The sequence below is a fragment of the Cricetulus griseus genome, chromosome 2, assembly GCF_003668045.3.
Source record: "Cricetulus griseus strain 17A/GY chromosome 2, alternate assembly CriGri-PICRH-1.0, whole genome shotgun sequence".
NCBI classification, from domain to species: domain Eukaryota; kingdom Metazoa; phylum Chordata; class Mammalia; order Rodentia; family Cricetidae; genus Cricetulus; species Cricetulus griseus.
In genome coordinates, this window is record NC_048595.1 from 108,842,301 (window position 1) to 108,861,845 (window position 19,545).

Below are 19,545 nucleotides of genomic sequence, written 5' to 3' on the forward strand. Positions count from 1 at the left end.
CTCTAGAAAACGAAAAGTATGCCTTCTTGAATTTCCTCATCGGGTAACTTAGACCCGCTATGATGTGAACACGAGTTGAGCATATCATGTTACTTGGGCTTATCGTCGATCTAAATTTTAGATAAAACTTGTCGTGTATCATTCCTTTTCTTAGGAGGAACCACGCTCCAGATCCACGCCCTGCCGAGAGGTGGAGCTGCTAAGCAACTCCTGGCCTAGAGGGTTACACCTAGGGTTAGGGTTGTGCTGTCCGGTGGGCGAGCGCCAGACCTCACTGCGAGCAGCCTAGGGCCACCGAGACTGACAGGGACAGCCGAAGCCCCGAGCGTTGCCGAGGAGTGACAGGGACAGCGGAGGCGCCGAGTTTTGCCGAAGGCTGCTCAGCTTTGCCGAGGACCGCCCAGACCTGCCGAGGCCCCAAGCGAGCGCTGCCGAGGACTGAGAGGGACAGCCGAGTGTTTCCGAGGGCCGCCGAGCGCTGACGAGCCTTGCTGAGGGCTGACTAGAGCAGCGCGAAGTACGCCCGCGCTATGGGACCCGTGGTGGAGCGTCCGGCCGAGCCGGGCACGAGCCGCGTCGCCCAGCTGGAGCTGCTGAAGCAGCGCGCGGCCGAGCGCATTGACGAGGCGGCCGAACGCCTGGGCGCGCTGAGCCGCGCCATCTGGAGCGCGCCCGAGCTGGCCTACGAGGAGCACAGCGCGCACTGCGAGCTCACGCGCTTCTTGGAGCGCGAGCCTCCGGCCGCGTCGTGGGCTGTACAGCCGCACTTCGGGCTCGCCACCGCCTTCCGTGCCGAGTGGGCGACGCCGGAGGCCGCGGCGGGGCCGGGCGCGCTGCAGCTGGCCTTCCTGTGCGAGTACGACGCGCTGCCCGCCCTGGGCCACGCCTGCGGCCACAACCTCATAGCCGAGGTCGGGGTGGCCGCCGCGCTGGGCCTGCGGGCGGCGCTGGAGGGTGTCGCTGCGCCACCGCCTGTCAAGGTGAGCAACGCCGGGCCGCAGCGGTGTCTGCCGGCGGTGCACACCCAGCCCGGAGGACCAGACCAGTTATTTTGGGTGGCGGACAGCTGCAGTTTGCTAAGTTGTGCGATCTCTGGACGAAATAAATTTTGTAGACTCAAAGATTTTGATTTGAGTAATTGGTATCGCAAATTTCAGTCTTTTAGAACTACCAGACTACCAAACCTCTGCAAAGAGTAGAAATAACGGGCGAATTAACATTTACTACGTAGATGGGTTCATATTTAACTGTTAATCGTAATTTCACAATTACAAGAAGCGTCTCTGTTCTTTAAGCAGAATGCCGTGCGTGTCTGTTTTGTGTTACTCTACTCTTTCAGACTGTATAGTTATTTCAGTCTGTGAGGCGAGAACCTTCTGTCACTCAGCCGGTCCCCCCACCCCAGTGAAAGTAATCCTCTACAACAGTTTATCTCTTGTGGCCCTTTCTCTTTAGCTACCTTCTCTTTTATGCCTCTGGGTTTTTGTTTTGTTTGGGAGGGTGTGAGACCCTGGACAGACTTAGAAAAAAGTTCTCAGCAGTCGACAATAATCCATTAGATTGAGAGAAGAGAGTAGCTCAGTGGCCAGGTGTTGTGGAGACCTAGGCTAGTTGGGATTACAATGAGAGAACCTGTCTCAATGCCTCCCACCCCCAAAGCAGTTCAATGTAAGAGTTTGGATAAATTTTAAAACAAACACAGCCAGACTTTGAGAAATATGCCAACTTCAAATGGTTGTGGACTATAAGTGGACTCCCTTTGCAAGTAAAGCCTTTTTTTTTTTTAACCCCAGCTTATTTCATTGTATTTTTATATATGACCTTGAGAATACATTAATTTCATGCAGATAATTTGTCGTTGCTTAAAAAATTGCAGTTAAGCTTAAATATCAAAGTAAAATGTTTATTCTGTAAAGTTCTCTTTTGTTTGATTAGGTGTTTGGTGACCATTAAATCTTCCTGGTTGAACTGGTGGAATCGAATTAGTAAGTTTGTGAAATAGTTGGCGGTTTCTAACCATGGTACTGAGATTGCTTAACGCTCCTCAATGAAAGGTTAAAGAGTTAGGACTTTTAAAGTGGTTTCTCAGTAAGGAGTGAGAGTTCCAAGCTGAAGTACAGGACAGCTCTCTAAGATAACTGCCACTCTGAACACCTGCTCTGTAACTGGGAAGCCTAAGCCTCTTTGAACTTGTACAGAACTGGTACAGACTGCTCCCTACCTCACAGGGGTGTTTCGAGGGTCACAGGTCACTTGCAAGCTTCTTACCAGTGAAGCTGTGACTAACTATATACAGATATCTGTCACATAGTATGATAACAGGCTTAGGGTGAAGATACTTTAACAGAAAAGTCCTAGCAATGTTGAAGAACCTAAGTACATACAATTCTACTTATTTGTCTTTGTTATAACTTAGTTAAAATTGAGTTATAAAACTGGGGAAATTTTCCTATAGCATTTCCAGCATGCATTTATACCAGATTACTATAACAATACAAATTAAAATTGGGGATTCTTTACCATATATTTTTATTCACTGCATAAGTGTCAGAGTTTAAGGACTTAGGTATATGTTCTGAATGAATATTCGCTAAAAACCTATTTAATGTTTTCATGTTTGGAATCTCTTTGTGCTAGCATATGTATTTCCTCCTAGGTCATTGTCCTGGGGACCCCTGCAGAAGAAGACGGTGGTGGCAAAATTGATTTAATTGAAGCTGGTGCTTTTAAAGACCTTGATGTTGTTTTTATGGCTCATCCATCTCAAGAGGATGCTGCCTATCTACTGGATGTGGCCGAGCATGAGTAAGTATTCACACTGAAGATAATTTCCTGGTAGATAGCAGACTGAAGAGAACTCAGAGCTAGGGCAGTGAGATGGTTTAGTGGTTAAAGGCACTTGTCATATAAGCATGGTGACCCTAGTTCTGTTGCCAGAGCCCACATCACATCATAGCAAACAGAGTTGTTCCACTGCATACACACCCCACTCCCCCACCACACACAGACATAATTTAAAAAAGGAAACTAAGCTGGACACTAAAACTCTGCATTTATACATTTAAAAAGTGACATGACCTGAGCATGCTGCTGCTCACCTGTAATCTCATTGCTCAGAAGGATGAGGCAAGAGGAGTTTGAGTTTGAGCCAGTGTGGACTGCACAGGAGGACCCTGCGAAATGAATGATAAATGATGTGATGTTTGATTTACAGTGAATGGCTTTTGGCAATCATGATTTGTTATTATGGTCACAATGGAATGATTGAAGGATTATTAACAGGGATATTGAACTGTAGCACAAATTCTCTTTGGTCTTAATAATAAAATCTCAGAGTCAGATATTGGGGTTAATGCTGGAGGTCAGAAAAGCAAATCGGCCATCCACTCAGGAGCTCTTAACTCTACCAGTGCTCAGACCAAAGGAGTGTTCCTGTCCTCAGACTGCATCCTCAGACTGCTTAGACTGCACTGCTATTCAGACTGCACTGAGCTCCTATATCCTCCTACCTTATATTCCTCTCTCTGCCCAGCCATATCACTCCTGTTTCCACCTCCCCAGTGCTGGGGTTAAAGTCGTGAGATCCCACGTGCTGGGATCACCTTTGTGTGAGCTCTGTTTCTGGTTTAGATAGATTCAATCTCGTGTAGCCCAGGGTGGTCTTGAACTCACCTCTGCCTCTGTTTCCCAAGTGCTGGGATTAAATGTGTGTGCCACCACTGCCTCTCCTGTATAGCTAACTGGTGTGGCTAGCTTTGCCCTCTGATCCTCAGGCAAGCTTTATTTGTTAGATCATAAACAAAATATCACCACATCAAACACTTGTGTTCTCTTTTGAATTTAGTCCGGTTTCTGTAAAACAGTTGTTCTTTCATAGGGAATTGTCTTTTCAAGAGACAGTTTTATTAGACCTGGGAATAAAGCACTTCTCCATACTGTCTTTAGCTTGGTTTTAAGGAACTGGAGGAGGTTAGTCTCTTGTATCTAGAAGGATGTGTTATTGAACAGGTGTGGATTTTTAACCATAAATGACAGTGAGAGAAGTTGTGTGGTTAGTGGTCTAGTCCCAAGAAGCCACTGCTAGGCTGTGTCAGCTAATTTCTGTAGTGGCTGAGACTATAGGGAGTGGTAATAGAACCATCCCTACAGTGTCGTTGTGCTCAGGAATTTCACCTCTCTGAGCTCGACCATACTTGTTTTCAGAAGGTGGTAATTTTAATTGCTATAATCTTCATCCTTATCAATTCTGAATCGGTACTCTGGGAGTAGAGACAATTCACTTCTTATGGGGGGTGGTTATAGTTTTATCTGTGTATTTTGGGAAAATATTAGAGATTCCAAATTTTTGCCAGTACTTCTGGCTGGAGGGGGCCTGAAAGCTGTAGACAGGTTTCCCAGAGTATTAGAATTAGATTTAGGCCTCATTGGCTGGATCTTAAAGTCAGTCGACTTGGCTCCACATACCCTGCCCCTCAGTTATGGTCTGATACATATCTCAGGCTTGCCTGGAATTCACTATGCAGCAGATGTTGCCCTTGAACCACTAGTTCTTCTGCCTCTACTACCTGAGTGCTGGGATTGCAGATGTGTACCTCCATGTCTTATTTGTGTGGTTCTGGAGGAATGAATGAGCCTAAGACTTTATATATGCTAGAGAAGTAAGCACTCTGCCATCTGAGCCATGTTCCCAGCACAGCTTTCCTGTTTTTGTTTGTTGATTTAAGAAGTCTTGTGTATCCTAGGCTAGCCTCAAATTTGCTATATAGCTGATGATGACCTGGACTTCTGATCCTCTTGTCTCCCTGTGCTGAAATTACAGGTTTACATCACTATACCTGGTTTTATGGGGTGCCAGAGATTGAGCCCTAGGCTGCATACATGATAGGCAAGCATTCTATCAACTGAACTATACCTTTGTTGATACCTACACTAAATACACACACACACACCTAATTGAATTTTCTTATTCTAGTGATAATGGAGGAAGTAATATTCAGTGATTTCTTCTATTTCCTAGTGTTACTGTGAAATACTATGGAAAGGCATCTCATGCTGCTGCTTATCCTTGGGAGGGAGTCAATGCCTTAGATGCTGCAGTTCTCGCCTATAACAATCTCTCTGTGTTAAGACAACAGATGAAACCAACCTGGAGACTTCATGGTATACATGCAAAATATTTGTATAGTAAATGGTAATATATCTTAGCGCAGTAAAATTATTTAATACTATAAATACATAGGTTTTTTGGTGGGGGGATTGGAAGCCAAGTGTTAGTGGCACATGCCTTTAATTCCAGCACTCAGAGGCAGGTGGATCTCTGAGTTCAAAGTCAACCTGGTCTGCAGAGTGACTTCCGGGATGGCCAGTGCTAAACAGAGAAGCTCTGTCTCGGGAAAAACAGAAAACAACAACAACAATAAAAATTGGGGCCTGGGGATGTAGTTCAGTTAGTGGAATGCTCACCCAGGATGGGTATGATTCCAGCATTGCATAAAACCTGGCATGTGTCACATACCTGTAATTCTAGTACTTCAAATCACAAGTTCATGATCATCCTCAACCACATGTAAATATGAGAGCAAACTATGATAACTGAGATCCTTTCTCAAAAAACAAAACAAAACAAAAACAAAAGGAAAGTGGTGGTTACTAGTTCTATTTACTCAGGAACATAGTACACTCTTAAAATTCTGTATATATAAATATAGTAGCACAGTCTGGGATTATAGGCATGAGCCACCACATGATATTTAGTTTTGTTTTTCGAGACAGGGTTTCTTTGTGGTTTTGGAGGCTGTCCTGGAACTAGTTCTTATAGTCCAGGCTGGTCTTGAACTCACAGAGATCCACCTGCCTCTTGAGTGCTGGAACTAAAAGGCCTAACCCATCTTGCTACTTGCCTTAATTTCCTCAAAAGGGATTGGAGTGGACAAATTTAGATAATGAGGAATTCAATCTATCTATCTGTCTGTCTGTCTGTCTGTCTGTCTGTCTGTCTATCTTTCTGTTTAAAACGATGTCTCCTGTAGTCTAGGCTATAGACAAGGATTAACTTGAACTCATGATCTTCCTGCCTCCTTCTCAAGTGCTGGGATTATAGAGTTGCACAGCTGACTGGAATTAGATACTATATGTTTTAGTTATTGGTAGAAACAAATAAATCTTCATTTTGTGCAGTCCCCCAAAAATGTATGTTTTGATAGTTTGTAATATTCAGGGGTCTTTTTTTTCTATACATGATTGTAGCCAAAACGCTGAGAAGTATTTCTCCACTGCTAAATGTAATTTAAAATATTTGTAGGGTTTTCCCAAATAGGGTAGTAGTTATAGAGCCTAATGCCATTGTAAAAAAATGTGTCAAGAGTTTATCAGATTGCACAACTGTAACAAAGCCTACTGAGATAAATTTCCTTCAGAAAGTTTAAGATATTACTGTTTCTTTTGTGTATTTCTTTATAATTTAGATTGTAATCTTTCCTTCTTCACCTCCTTTTTTTCTTTCTTTACAGTTCTGGGAGTTAAACCCAGACTCTCATACAGGCTAGTCAAGTCTTTGTTGTTGAACTTTACCTTCAGCCCAAATTATAATTTCTTAACATTAAATAGATTCCTTAGAATAAAGTACATACAGACAACTTTCCCTTATTAGCTGGGAAATAGCACCTCTCTGTGAAAGTATTTACAGCATGTTAAATCTTTGATTTACCAGTGAAACTAATAAGTATAAATTATTTTCCTGTTTGTACTGGCTGCAAAACTTTAAGCAAATCATCAAATTTAACTTTAGTAATTTGGTTCTTTTTATAGGTATAATAAAAAATGGTGGTGTAAAGCCCAATATCATCCCCTCTTACTCTGAATTAATCTATTACTTCCGTGCGCCCTCAATGAAAGAGCTTCAAGTTTTGACCAAAAAGGCAGAAGATTCCTTCAGAGCTGCAGCTTTGGCTACAGGCTGCACAGTAAGAGTGTTTTGGAGTTAATTATGATGGGTTACATGTGGGCTGTGGCTGTTTGTGTTGCTGCATTAAAGCCTACATTGGTTCTTTATTTATGTGGTAATTTTTGTTTGTGACAGTGGTGGTACTGGGGACCTGTCTCAGGGCCTTGCCCACACTGCTGATGTCTTGAATCTGTAAAAATGAGTTGGCTAAACTTTTAATGTGAATCCTTTAATGAAAATGTAATATTTAGTTAATCTTTTAATTACCATTTAATTCCTATACTTTTTCCTCGGTGTCTCCAATAGAAAGTACTACATACAGGTCACCTTACTTAGACAATAGCTAGAGTACTTAGCATATTCCTGTGCTAGAATCCCGGTCTTTTTACATCACGTTGTGTAATTCCCATAAAGGGCATTTTATAACAATATTTGTATATCTCTTTGGCAAAGATGTGATATGAATGTGTGTTTGGCTTGCTGGAATGGAAATTAAGATAGACTTAGAACAAAGGAGACTTTGTTGTCTGGAACTGTAAGGTCAGAAACATTTTACTATCAGCCATGTTTGCTGAAACATGGGATGAGGCTTACAGTTACATGAAGTTCAAATATTGCAGTTGGGTTGGAGAGACAAGATCTTAGATGTTTTTAGAGAGATAGAAGATCCTTGTGTCTCTAGGTCATTATAAACATAGTATCTCTGGGGCTGTTTCTCTCTCAAAAAATAAGGGTAAAATGAAATCGCTCCAGGTCTCTTGTGAGAGACAAATGAAATAACATCTGTGAAGAGGTCACAGCCTAGCCTTCCTTTTGTTCTGTCCTTGGTCTAGCAGTATGTGGTTTGTTCACATGGTGGTAGTGTCTCAGCAGTTATCCTCATAGTGTGTACTTCTTAAGAATGGACAGTGTTGGGAGGAACAGAGCAGTTAAGAAAGTTTCAGGTCAGCCCGGCAAACACAAGACCCTGGGTTCAGTTCCCAGTTCCCAGGTGGTGGGATGGAAGGAGAGGGTTTCCTGGAAGATTGCAAACCTAATTGAGCTTTGAAGGGTAATCATACTTCAGATATATGAACAACAGAGAGATCTCAGGCAGGGAATGTAGTTGGAAAGATGAGAATGTATAAACACTCATAACTTTTCTTGTGAATAGATAAATACATGGATAAGTATAGGAGTAAGGACTTGTCCTCTTAGTCCATTTGTAAAGAGATTTAGTGAATAACTGTAAATCTCCCACAACCCATGGAAACAAAATATTTATTCCCTTATAATTATAAATAATTTACATGTTTTTAAGTTAGATATGTGAACTATCTCAGGGTATTCTCTAAGCTAGCACTTAGGGACTGGACTCAGTCAGCAAAACACTTGCTTTGCAAGGTGGGGACCTGGGTTTGAGCTCCAGAACCCACTTTAAAAAGGCAGCTGTGGTGTAGTGCATTTGTGACCCCCAACTCTGAGGAGGCAGAGATAGGCAGATTTCTGTGCCTCACTAGCCAGCCAGCCTAGCTTCCTTGGTGAATTCCAGGCAAAAAAAGAGAGGCCCTGTCTCAAAACCCAAAGAGGATAGACTCCTGATGAATGTCACCTGGGCTTGCTTTGTCTTTCACATGAACATATATGCACACAAACAAACATAGGGTTTATTGTTGGAGTTAAATCTATTTTAAGTAGCCTTTTACTAATGTATATTTTGGCTAATTTATAAGAATTTTGTTGTCATTATTCCTAACCTAGATATTAGGAATAGAAGAAAGTTGATCTCTGCTGTTTGATAATTAGCTTTTGCTTATTGAAAACAAAAACTGTCAAGTGCACTTACACAGTCACATAGAAACTGCTTCTGTGTCTTCACATACTCACATCTACAATCAGGCCTGTCGTGAGCCTGCCTCACTAGAGAGTCTGCATTGTATGAGGGTCACTCTGAGAGAAGGCTGTGATATGAGGGACGGTTCTGGGTTAAGTGTGCTGACTTGTTTAGATGCTCAGCCTTTTCCTTTTGAGGACTGAAGTATAAGCAGTGTCCACCAAAGTGGTTTGGACTACCTGCATCAGAATTACCTAGAAGTTCAGGTTTTAAAATGGATGTTTCTGGGCACTCGATATACCCTTTTTTAGGTGCCTGAAGTTGATTCTTGCCGGCCAGGATGGGGTTTAGTGACAGTCTGTGGTGTGTGGTGCTTGTGTGACAGAGCAAATGGGGTATTAGGAATTCTAACTGTATAATGCACTGTCTTTAAAGGTAAGAGATTTGTGAGGGTTTATATCTGTGATGAAAGTGCCCATCCTAAAACTTTTCCTGTTAGAAACCATCACTCTTTTGGACTTAGTGGCTTGAGTTTTGTTTTGTCTTTTTTTTGTTGTTGTTTATTAGGTGGAAATTAAAAGTGGAGCACACGATTTTTACAATGTTCTTCCCAATAAGACACTGTGCAATGCATATATGGAGAACGGGAAAAAGCTGGGAATAGAATTCATCTCAGAAGATGCAATATTGAATGGGCCTTCAGGTAACTAAGCTACCGTAGAGTGAGATGTTTGAGCAAGAGAAATGCCAAATAAGGTTAGATAGTCTGGAGAGGCAAGGAAAACTGCTGATGTGTCTGTTTCAGGCAGGGCCCTGGTGTAGCCCAGGCTCGCCTCAAACTCCATATGTGGCTGACATTGACCTTGAGCTTGACCCTCCTGCCTCTGCTTCCCAAATGCAAGGATTATACATCCAAGCTAACGCATTTTGGGTTTATTAGATGCTGGGGATTGAACCCAGACTTCCTGCACGTTAAGCAAGTACGTTGCCAATCCTGATGGGTTTTTTGAAAAACGTGTATCAGTATTTTGTATGCCTATGTATCTGCATACCATCGCTTACCTGGTGCCCTTGAAGGCCAGCACTGTATTCTCTGGAACTGAAATATGGCAGTTAGGGGCTGCCATGTGGGTGTTGAAAAACAAACCTGGACACTCTGCAAAAGCAGCAAATGTTCTTAACTGCTAGGCCATCTTTCCATCTCTCTGATGATGTTTTTAATGACATTCTTTCACACTTGCATTGAAAAGAAACTAATGAACTCTTCAGTGAGTGTGGAGTGTCACAATAGCATTTTTTTTTTTTTTTTTCAAATGGTCAGTCTGCTAGGAGTATTCTTGTAGTTTGCTTTTGGGCTGCCAACCAACTTCCAAGTAAAGACACAGAGACTTATTATTAATTATAAATACTTGGCCTTAGCTTAGGCTTATCCCATAAGATCTCTTAACTTAATTTAACCTGTCTCTGTTCATCTGTGTTTTGCCTGGGGCTTTAAAAACCTTTTCTTCATTCTGTATGTCCTACTTTCCTGCTTCCTTCATGTCTGTCTGTCTGGCCCCTGGTGTCTTTTTCTTTCTTCCCAGAGCCTAAATTTCTCTTCCTACTTATTCTGCCTGCCCAGAAGTCCTGCCTATATGTCCTCCCTTGCTATTGGCCATTCAGCTTTTTATTAGAGTAATTAGGTAACTTAAAACATCAACACATCTTTACATAGTTAAACAAATGCAACGTATCTTTACACAGTTAAACAAACATTCTGCAACATATTCTAAATATTTCTAGTGTTTAAATTTAATTTTTTTCTTGTGATACTAGGGATCAAACTCAAAGCTTTAAGTATGTTAGGCAAGTGCCCTCCCACTAATCTATGTCTGCAGCTTTAATTTCTAATATTTACATAAGCTAAAAAATGGGAAACAGAACTTTAGTTCATTTCAGTTTATCACAGTAAGCAGGTTTTTAAGTATTTAATGATCTAGTGCATTTTCTGATTCTACGGGTTAATTATATTTATTTATTGAAACCAGGTATCTTAGTTAAGGTTTCTATTGCTATAGTGAAGCACCATGACCTGAAAGCAAGTTGGGGAGGAAAGAGTTGTCTTAAGGCTTTTATTGCTGTGAAAAGACACCACGACCATGGCAACTATTATAAGGACAACACTTAATTGAGGGGGCTTGCTTACAGTTTCAGTGGTTCAGTCCATTATCATCATGGTGCTTGCCAGACATGGTGCTTGAGGAATAGCTGAGAGTTCTACATTTTGGAGGCAACAGGAAGTTAACTGTCACACTGAGGGAAGCTTGAGTAAAAGAGACCTCAAAGCCTGCCCCCACAGTGACACACTTTCTCCAACAAGGCCACACCTCCTAATAGATACTCCCTTTGTGTGTGGGGGCATTTTCTTTTAAACCACCACAAGGGTTTATTCAGCTTACACTTCCACATCATGGATCATCACTGAGGGAAACAGGGCAGGAACCTGGAGACAGGAGCTGATGCAGAGGGCATGGAGGGGAGCTGCTTACTGGCTTGCTTCACATGGCTTGCTCAGCCTTCTTTCTTATAGAACCCAGGACCACCAATTCCGGGGATGGCACCACCCACAATGGGCTGGGCCCTCCCCCATTGATCATTAATTGAGAAAATGACTTACATTTGGATCTCATAGAGGCATTTCCTCAATTGAGGCTCCTTCATCTTTGGTGACTCTAGCTTGTGTTAAGTTGAAACATAAAACCATGTCTTACTGTGTTTTGTCTAGACTGGCCTTTGCCTTGTGGTCCTTTTGCTTGAGGCTTTTGATTTCTGGGATTACAGGTGTGTGTCACCACACCTAGCTTGTTAGAGTGCTGTGTGTGAACTATGTATGTGCACTATGTGCATGCAGGTGCCCTTGGAGGTCATAAGAGGTCATCAGATCCCCTAGAACTAGAGTTAAGGTAATTGTGAGCTGCTGTGTGGGTGCTGGGAATTAAATACCAGGTCTTCTGCAAGAGCAGTAAGCAAACTTATGCACTTAGCCATCTCTCTGCCCACTATTTTTAAAGTTTTGTTATTATGTGTATGTGAGTGCATGATGCATGTGTGTGATTCTGCATGTCACAGCATGTGTGTGGAGGTCTGTGGATAACTTTGTAGGGTATCCCTCTTTCATGTTCCATGTGGATTCCAAGGTTCAAAGTCAGCTCACCAGGCTTGTGCAGCAAGTGATGTTATCACTGCACTATCCTGTAGGCCCTTATTTGGTGTTATTTTAGGTTCTTTCCTCTTTTGAGAACACTGCTAATAACATTTGAAAGATGAGTTGTATCTCCTGAATATAATGAGATGTTGATGATGTAGAACCATGAGGACTTGGTGATAAAAATGGGTGTCAGTGTCATTCACTGACAAGGGCACTTCTGGAATCATATGGGTTAGTGTAAATTATTAGGATGTAAAATTGAAGTACTTGTAGAATTTCAATGTGGAGCTATTTAGTAGCCTGTATTTGAGTTTAGAGCCCCCCCCCCAAATGTCTAGGCTGGAGGTTTAGGGTTTGCTGATATGTGGGAGGTCAATGAAGAAGACACAGATGTTAATGCAGTTATCCAATACATGGTGAAGGCAGAGATGAAACACTGAAACCAATGTTTAGAGGATATAGGCAAAGCAAGGAGACAGTAGTGAGAGACAGTTAATCAGGAGATGGATGGGGAAGTCATGGAAGCAAAGACAGCAGAGAATAATGTCAGATGCTATAGAAGTAGAATAAGTATTGTTCTGTGTTCATTGAACCATCAATAGAAATTTATTATTGGTCTGGAAGTAAATAGGTGAAGACTAGTGAACCAGATGTGGGTTCTTATGGCTCTACATACTACTCTGGTGAGACAGTATAGATAGCCAAAAAAAAAATTCATTTTTAAGAAAGTTAGATTTAGCATCTGAGCATAGTAGCTCCTGCCTTTAATCCCAGCACTTGGGAAGTAGAGGCAGGTGGATCTCTGTGAATGCAAGACCAACCTGGTCTACAAAGTGAGTTCCAGGACAGCCAGAGCTACATAGTGAGATCCTGTCTTAGGAAAGAATAAGGAGGCAGGAAGAAGGAAGAGGAGGAGGAGGAAAGGAAGAAAGCTAGCTTTAACTGAAAACAGAGTGGACGCAAACAGGAAAGAAAATAGTTTTATAAGAAAAGCTGAACTAAGTAGATGCAGCAAGCTTCAGAAAAGACAGTAGTTCAGAAGTCCCCTTCCTAGGAAATGGTTGGCACAAGGATTGTGGTGGAAAGCTAGAGGGTTAAAGAATTGAGTGCTGGCCTATGCAGCACATAACTAAAAATGCAATGATACAGATTAGTGTGGCTCTGCAGTTTGTGAAGCTTTCCATGGGTTAAAGTAAAGTTGGGGAATTAATTCTGAGTTAAATCAGTGGAATATATGTATGCCTATATTTCCGTGTAAACACACACATATACACACTCAAACATTTATTTTCAGACAGGGTCTTCTGTAACCTGGGCTGCCTTTGAACTTGTTATGTAGCTGAGGGTGACCTTGGACTGATCATTCCTGCCTCTACCTCCTGAGTGTTGGGATTATAGACGTGGGCCTCCATGTTTGGTTTGTGCTGGGGATCAGACCCAGGGCTTCATGCATGCTCTTGGCAAGCTCTCTTGTAGTTATGTACCCCATCTTGGACTACATTAGTATTACTATTCTGGTTGTAGTACAGGATTGTAGTTTTGTAATATGTCACCACTGGGGGGTATTGGATAGGAGATGTATAGACTCTCAGATAGCTTCCAAATAAATGACAAATAGAGCAATAATGCCATCGAATTTGTGCTCACAACCTCTAGCAGAAGCTGACTCCAGAAGTTGAGGCAGTCAGCTAGAGTTCCCAGTTACACTTTCTCTCCATAGCTGAACTTCCAGTTGCTCTTTCCTACTGCAGTGTTTAGATGATGGGATAAACAATACAGATCTTGGACATGGTTGACTCATCGCTGTGCTCCAGGATACAGTACACTTACACTTGGGCTGCTTTGCTGTCACAGTTAGGAGAGTCAGCATATCCTCAGACAAGGAACCCTGGAGGACACTTTAGACAAACATACTTGGGTCTGAAATGGGATGGGGACAACTGTGCTTCCCAAACTGGCTTCTCAGTGAGCTCCATCAACACAAGACAGTTTACCAGTATACATACACCACAGAGTGCTTAGTGTAATTATCAGAAACTGCACTCCAAACCCTAACCTCCACCTACCTTTACCAGGGTCTCTAAGACTTAGTTTCTTCCTTCACAAAATGAGAACTGTTCAAATATAAATGAGAAACCTGAGTGTAGTGTACATAACTATAATCTCAGTTCTCAGGAAGTTGAGACAGGAGGATCACAAGTTCAAATCTATCCAGTGCTATATATCAAGAACCCATCTTAACAAACAAAAAGGTCAAAATGTAAAATTAAATAATGTGAGAATGTGTATGAAATTCTTAGTTTTAAACAAAGTAATTTCTGTTACTATTGGCTGCATGTTTTGTTTTCCTTCCCTTATATCTACCCATATGTGCTCTAAGTGCCTTGCACGGTGTTTATCAGTAAATGTTCATTGAATTAGTCTAAAGCTTTACTTTTATTATGATCTATTCAGCAAATGTTAGCATCTGTCATGTGACCAGCTGGATGTGTGGCAACTTAAAATACTGTTCTTGACTAATGTATTGGTAAAAAAACATTGGCCAAATAACCCAATAAGTCATAAACTAAAACTGAAGTGATATTGTTATTATTGTACATACTGTAAAACCCTCCAGTAGAGAAATTGGTCTTACCAGGGAAGTGAAAAAAGGCTGGCTTAGGGAATGGTAGAAGGTAGGGTAACAGAAGGACTGGGAATGTAGCTCATTTGGTAGAGTGCTTGCCTAGCATGCATGAAGCCCTGGGTTCTACCCCAGAATTGTATAAACCAAGTATAGTGGTATCTTGTGTAATTCAGTGCTTGGGAGAGAGAGGCAGGAGGATCAGAGGCTCAGGGTCATCCTTAGCTACATACAAAGTTTGAGGCCATCCATGACCACATGATACCTTGTCTCAAAAAAAGAAATAGAAATTTAAAAAACACACGAAGAGTATATGCAGAAGTCCTATGATGAGTAGAGCATGGTGGCTGTTCAGAGCAGCTGTAGAGGCTTAGTGGGACTGTTAGCATGAGATCAGCTTAGAAAGGTGAGTGGTGTCAGATATGTTAAGGTCACAAAATATTAACAGATGGAGTAGATTCTGCTGGAGACTGTTCCTAATTGGCTCAGGCAGAAGTAGGTGTTGGTGATGAAGAACACATGATTCTGAGGTGTTTGGGAGGTGGTGTTAGTAGGTGGCATGTAGCAGAACATGGCAATAATGAATTTGATTCTAGCTATGTTGAGTGTGATCTACTGTAAGACATCCATGGAAGAACTGTCAGGTGGACAATAAGATGTGTAAGCAAGGGGGTTGGAGGAGAACTAAGAATGCATTATGAGTTACTAATTTGAAGCAGTAAATAGGGGAAGATCTGAGAATACAGTGTGAGAAGAGGAAAGGACTGGCATCAAGTCTCAAGGAACCAATCTTAGAAAGTAGAGGGGTCTTAGCCTGAGACAGGAGGAGTCATCAGAGTTCTCAGTGGGGCACTAGTGGAGCAGGCTTTGTGGCTGGGCGAGGACAGGTCTGGAGATCCCTTTGTGAGAGCAGCTTGGCTATGGTGGAGGTGGGAGTGGGTGTAAGCACCAGCCGACAGCTCTCCCCATCCTAACAGGCCTGAGTCATGACCCAGTATAGGATTCTAGTTATAACTTCATCATTCAGAATGTTTAATCAAACATCCTTTTCTTCCTTCTTTGTTTCAAGGCTCTACTGATTTTGGAAATGTCAGTTTTGTGGTTCCCGGGATCCACCCATATTTTTACATTGGAACTGATGCCTTGAACCACACGGAACAGTACACAGAAGCTGCAGGTGAGCATGTGGTGTGGGTACTCAGGGTTCTCTGCTGCTGCTCTTTAGCCTGTTATTCACTAACGTTGCTTCAGGAAATACTGTCTTGTGCTTAGAAGTAGGAGAGGCGGTTTAGAGAGGTAAACAGGGGAATTAATAAATGCTTTTTAATACATATACAGGTATTTTAATTTGTTTTCTTTACCTTTCAGGATCACAAGAAGCTCAGTTGTATACCTTGCGTACAGCCAAGGCTCTGGCAATGACTGCACTGGATGTCATCTTTAAGCCTGAGTTGCTGGAAGGAATCAGAGAGGAATTTAAATCGAAGCTTCAAGAAGAACAGCTTTTAAATACACCAGCATAGGAGGAGAACTTAGGGACTCTCAGGAAGCACTAAGTTTTGATGTTTGTTTTTCCCTCTAACACTTTTTCAATGCAACAGAATATAATGAAGACATTAATGGAATTTGTGATATTTCAGGCATTGGTTTGTGATTCTCTACCACGGTAAGGTAATGTTTTGTAAGTGTGCCTTTTGTATAGTCTTACAAGTCCAACAGATTTTAAAACTCATGAACTCTGTGTTCAGAGTAGTGGATGTGTTAGCAGTTTAAAGTTGGGGGAGTTTAAGTCTAACTGGATCTGTTTTGGTCTAGAGAAAAACTTAACCATATGCTTGTAGGACACACCTAGAATATCCAGTACAAAGAATTAGCTTTACTTCTAACATTTTTTTTTTTTATAGTTTAATGTATTTCAATAGCAAACTTACAGGAACAGCACAGAAGACAGACACCATTAAAAACATGTACTTGGCATGAGGACAACTCTGCTAGGAAAGTATAGTGAATGGATGGAATCTACTGTATGACAAAAATGCTACAAATACCATTTAGTTGCTGCCAATAAGAAATTTACTTATTTAAAAAAAATCCAAATGCTGGTATTGTCCAGAAAATTTTAACAGGTTAATTTATAATTGTCATAAAATTGAACTGTTGAAATGTATTCACTGAAACATTTTGCTTTATATTAAAATTCACACATAAATGAAAATGGAAAAACTGCCAATACCTGATTTCTGTCCCCTATTTTTCCAATCGCAATCATATACTTAGGTACATTTTGATCCCATGGAAAAAAATATCTAAACATTCAGAACTACTGATAACAGGAAGAGGAAAAAAAAATTTGAGAATGAAATGTTTCCCCTCATAGTGGACTCTTAAGCATGTTCTCTACATATGCGGCGTGCTAGCTGGATATCTTTTGGCATAATTGTTACACACTTAGCATTGATTGCACATAGGCTGGAATCTTCAAAACGGCCAACCAGATAGGCCTCACTTGCCTCCTGCAAAGCACCAACAGCTGTACTCTGGGTGTGCAGATCTCTTTTGAAGTCCTGAGCAATTTCTCGCATCAGATACTGGAAGGGGAGCTTGCGAATCAGAAGTTCAGTGGATTTCTGATAGTGTCTGATTTCACGGAGTGCCACAGTACCAGGCCTGTAACGATGAGGTTTCTTTACCCCTCCAGAAGAGGACTCACTCTTGCGCGTGGCTTTTGTAGCCAGTTGTTTCCTGCATGCTTTACCACCGGTGGATTTGTGGGCAGTATGCTTTGTAGGAGCCATGGTATGAACACCTCAATTACCAGCTTCTCCTTCCGCTGGAGCTCCGAAAGCAAGAGGCTACGGCTGGGAACACAATTCGACGTGGTTTGTTTGTTTTTAAAGATCTTTATTTGCATGTAATTACTCCAAGAAGTGGCATAGCCACAGTGTAACAGTCAATAACAGAAAAAAAAAATGATAGAAAGGCAGGGTTGGGCTTTTCCCATAGAGTAGGCTGTTGTGTGGTACCCAGGATGTTACAAGAGCTGGAAGAGGAATACAGGCTGGATGTGCTCTGTTCTCCAGTGTCCAGCCCTGGTTCCCACCACCCAGCAGCCAGCAGCCAGCTGCCCTGCAGAAGCCTTCCTTAGCATTGCTGGCCCAGTAATAAAAGAAACTTGGAAAGGCAGCCCCTGTGTCCTCATGCTGTGGCTTAATTGAGTTTCTAGCCTTTTCTCTGGACCGTCTCTTTTTGACTTCTCGACTCACTTTCTGCCTTTGTGTCACCAGAGCATTTGTAGAACTACAAAACAGAGTTCTTATTATGAGAAAGCCAGGATTTTACCTAGAAATTTGAAACATTTCAGTGGTTGTCAGTAAAACCACTGTCAACAATAATCCTGGAAAAGATGGGAAGAGAGTCACATAAAACCAACATTTTCTCATGATTCTTACTTAGTCATGAGTTTCTTTTTAGTGAGATTGAGTTTCAGACAAGTTTTCCTTTTGTTCCCCCTCTCCCCCAAGTGCTGGGGTTGTAGGCATGAGCACGGCACACCACCATTTAGTATGAACTCTTTGCACATAAGAGTGTGAAAAAGCTGATAAGACAGACTCTTAGGCACTAGTGAACTTTGCTGTAAATCGAGTCCTCAGATTTGAGGAGGCACACTAGAAATGAAAGTGGACGGAGGCAGCAAAGTGCATTTGGCTTCTGGGGCAGAAGCAAGTCACTTTTCCTGACCACTTTCATTTGGAAGGTTAATCTCCTTCAGTTCTTCCAGCCTCTACTTGCTGCTTGATGTGTAGTTTTGAGAGTTAGTGCTTTTTTTTTTTTTTTTTTTTTTTTTTTTTGAGACAGGGTTTTTCTATGGTTTTGGAGGCTGTCCTGGAACTAGCTCTTGTAGACAAGGCTGGTCTCGAACTCACAGAGATCTGCCTGCCTCTGCCTCCTGAGTGCTGGGATTAAAGGCGTGCGCCACCTAGGAAGTGCTCTCTGCTATACCCTGACCTGATCTGAAGCTGGTGTTTGCTTGCTTACTTGCTTTTGTGCAGCCAGTTTACTAAGAATACTTTTTGCATTTTTAGAGTTTTAAAGAAACCCACTACCAAAAAAAAAAAAAAAAAAAAAAGTATTTACTGTCTGGCCCTTCACTAAACAAACTTGCCAGCCCATTCCATTGGACTGTTTCTTATTTCCATCCTCTCAAATGTTCTGGGTAAAACTTCAAGCCTTGTATTGAAAACATTTGATTGTGTAGATGGAGACTTCCTGAAGTAGTGATCTGGACTGTTCCACTCTCAGCTTTGTCCTTCTAAACAGAAGCCTAGTACTACTCCCCTCATCCTGTCCCAGTAAGTCCTGAGACTTTACTCTGCACACCAGCTCAAAACAGCATTGAGAACTCACTCCTTCATGACACTCTTTGTCTGGATTTCACAACTGAGTTCAACATATTTGGTATCACTTTATATAAAGAGGAGTATCCATGAAAGCTGCAGTCAAAGAATAAGACATGTCAGAGATGGAGTTTATCTCCTCAGTAACAGGTTTATGAGTATCTCACAGGTTTTTGCTGGTTGGTTTGGTTTTGGTTATTGCAGTGCTGGATACTGAGACCAGGGCTTCGCTTATGCAAGACAGGACCTCTAACACTGAGCTGCATCCCCACCCAGCTCAGGACAGGGCATTGGTTTCACTTCCTAAGACCTTGACAAAATTAAGAGAACAGCGATTGTTACTGATATACCCATCCTCTGCAGATCGTCATAGCTGTTACTTAAATGTGTGTTCTGTATTTGATTTACCTTTTTAAAAGTAAAATTAAATTTTACTCATGGATAAACAATGGCACTTTTAGGTAAGGATGGGAAGGTCCTGGTTTTCCTTTCTATTTGTTTCTTGGGTTGGTTGCTGCTGTTCTTCATAGGGCCTTGCTTGCTGCCTTGACCAGACTAGCCTCAAATTCTCTAGCCCAGCCTGAG

The 19,545-nt window shown here is 41.9% G+C and overlaps 2 protein-coding genes across 2 annotated transcripts; one reads left to right on the forward strand and one right to left on the reverse strand.

Moving 5' to 3' along the window:
* The first annotated feature begins 203 nt into the window (after window positions 1-203).
* Pm20d2 (peptidase M20 domain containing 2) lies at window positions 204-16,796 on the forward strand. The gene is made up of 7 exons (XM_027403417.2): window positions 204-980; window positions 2,657-2,805; window positions 5,018-5,160; window positions 6,808-6,962; window positions 9,324-9,459; window positions 15,636-15,743; window positions 15,935-16,796. The coding sequence occupies exons 1-7, from the start codon at window positions 531-533 to the stop codon at window positions 16,087-16,089; spliced, it is 1,296 nt and encodes a 431-aa protein (XP_027259218.1). The 5' UTR covers window positions 204-530; the 3' UTR covers window positions 16,090-16,796.
* A 154-nt stretch (window positions 16,797-16,950) lies between these two features.
* Window positions 16,951-17,361, reverse strand: LOC100771736 (histone H3.3C). The gene has a single exon (XM_035439936.1). The coding sequence runs from the start codon at window positions 17,359-17,361 to the stop codon at window positions 16,951-16,953; it is 411 nt and encodes a 136-aa protein (XP_035295827.1).
* Window positions 17,362-19,545: the final 2,184 nt, after the last annotated feature.

Coding starts and splice junctions, on each gene's coding strand:
- Pm20d2 (XM_027403417.2), top strand. CDS start 531: ATGGGACCCGTGGTGGAGCGTCCGGCCGAGCCGGGCACGAGCCGCGTC. Junction 9,460..15,635: donor AATATTGAATGGGCCTTCAG/GTAACTAAGCTA, acceptor CTTTGTTTCAAG/GCTCTACTGATTTTGGAAAT. Junction 15,744..15,934: donor ACAGTACACAGAAGCTGCAG/GTGAGCATGTGG, acceptor TTTACCTTTCAG/GATCACAAGAAGCTCAGTTG.
- LOC100771736 (XM_035439936.1), bottom strand. CDS start 17,361: ATGGCTCCTACAAAGCATACTGCCCACAAATCCACCGGTGGTAAAGCA.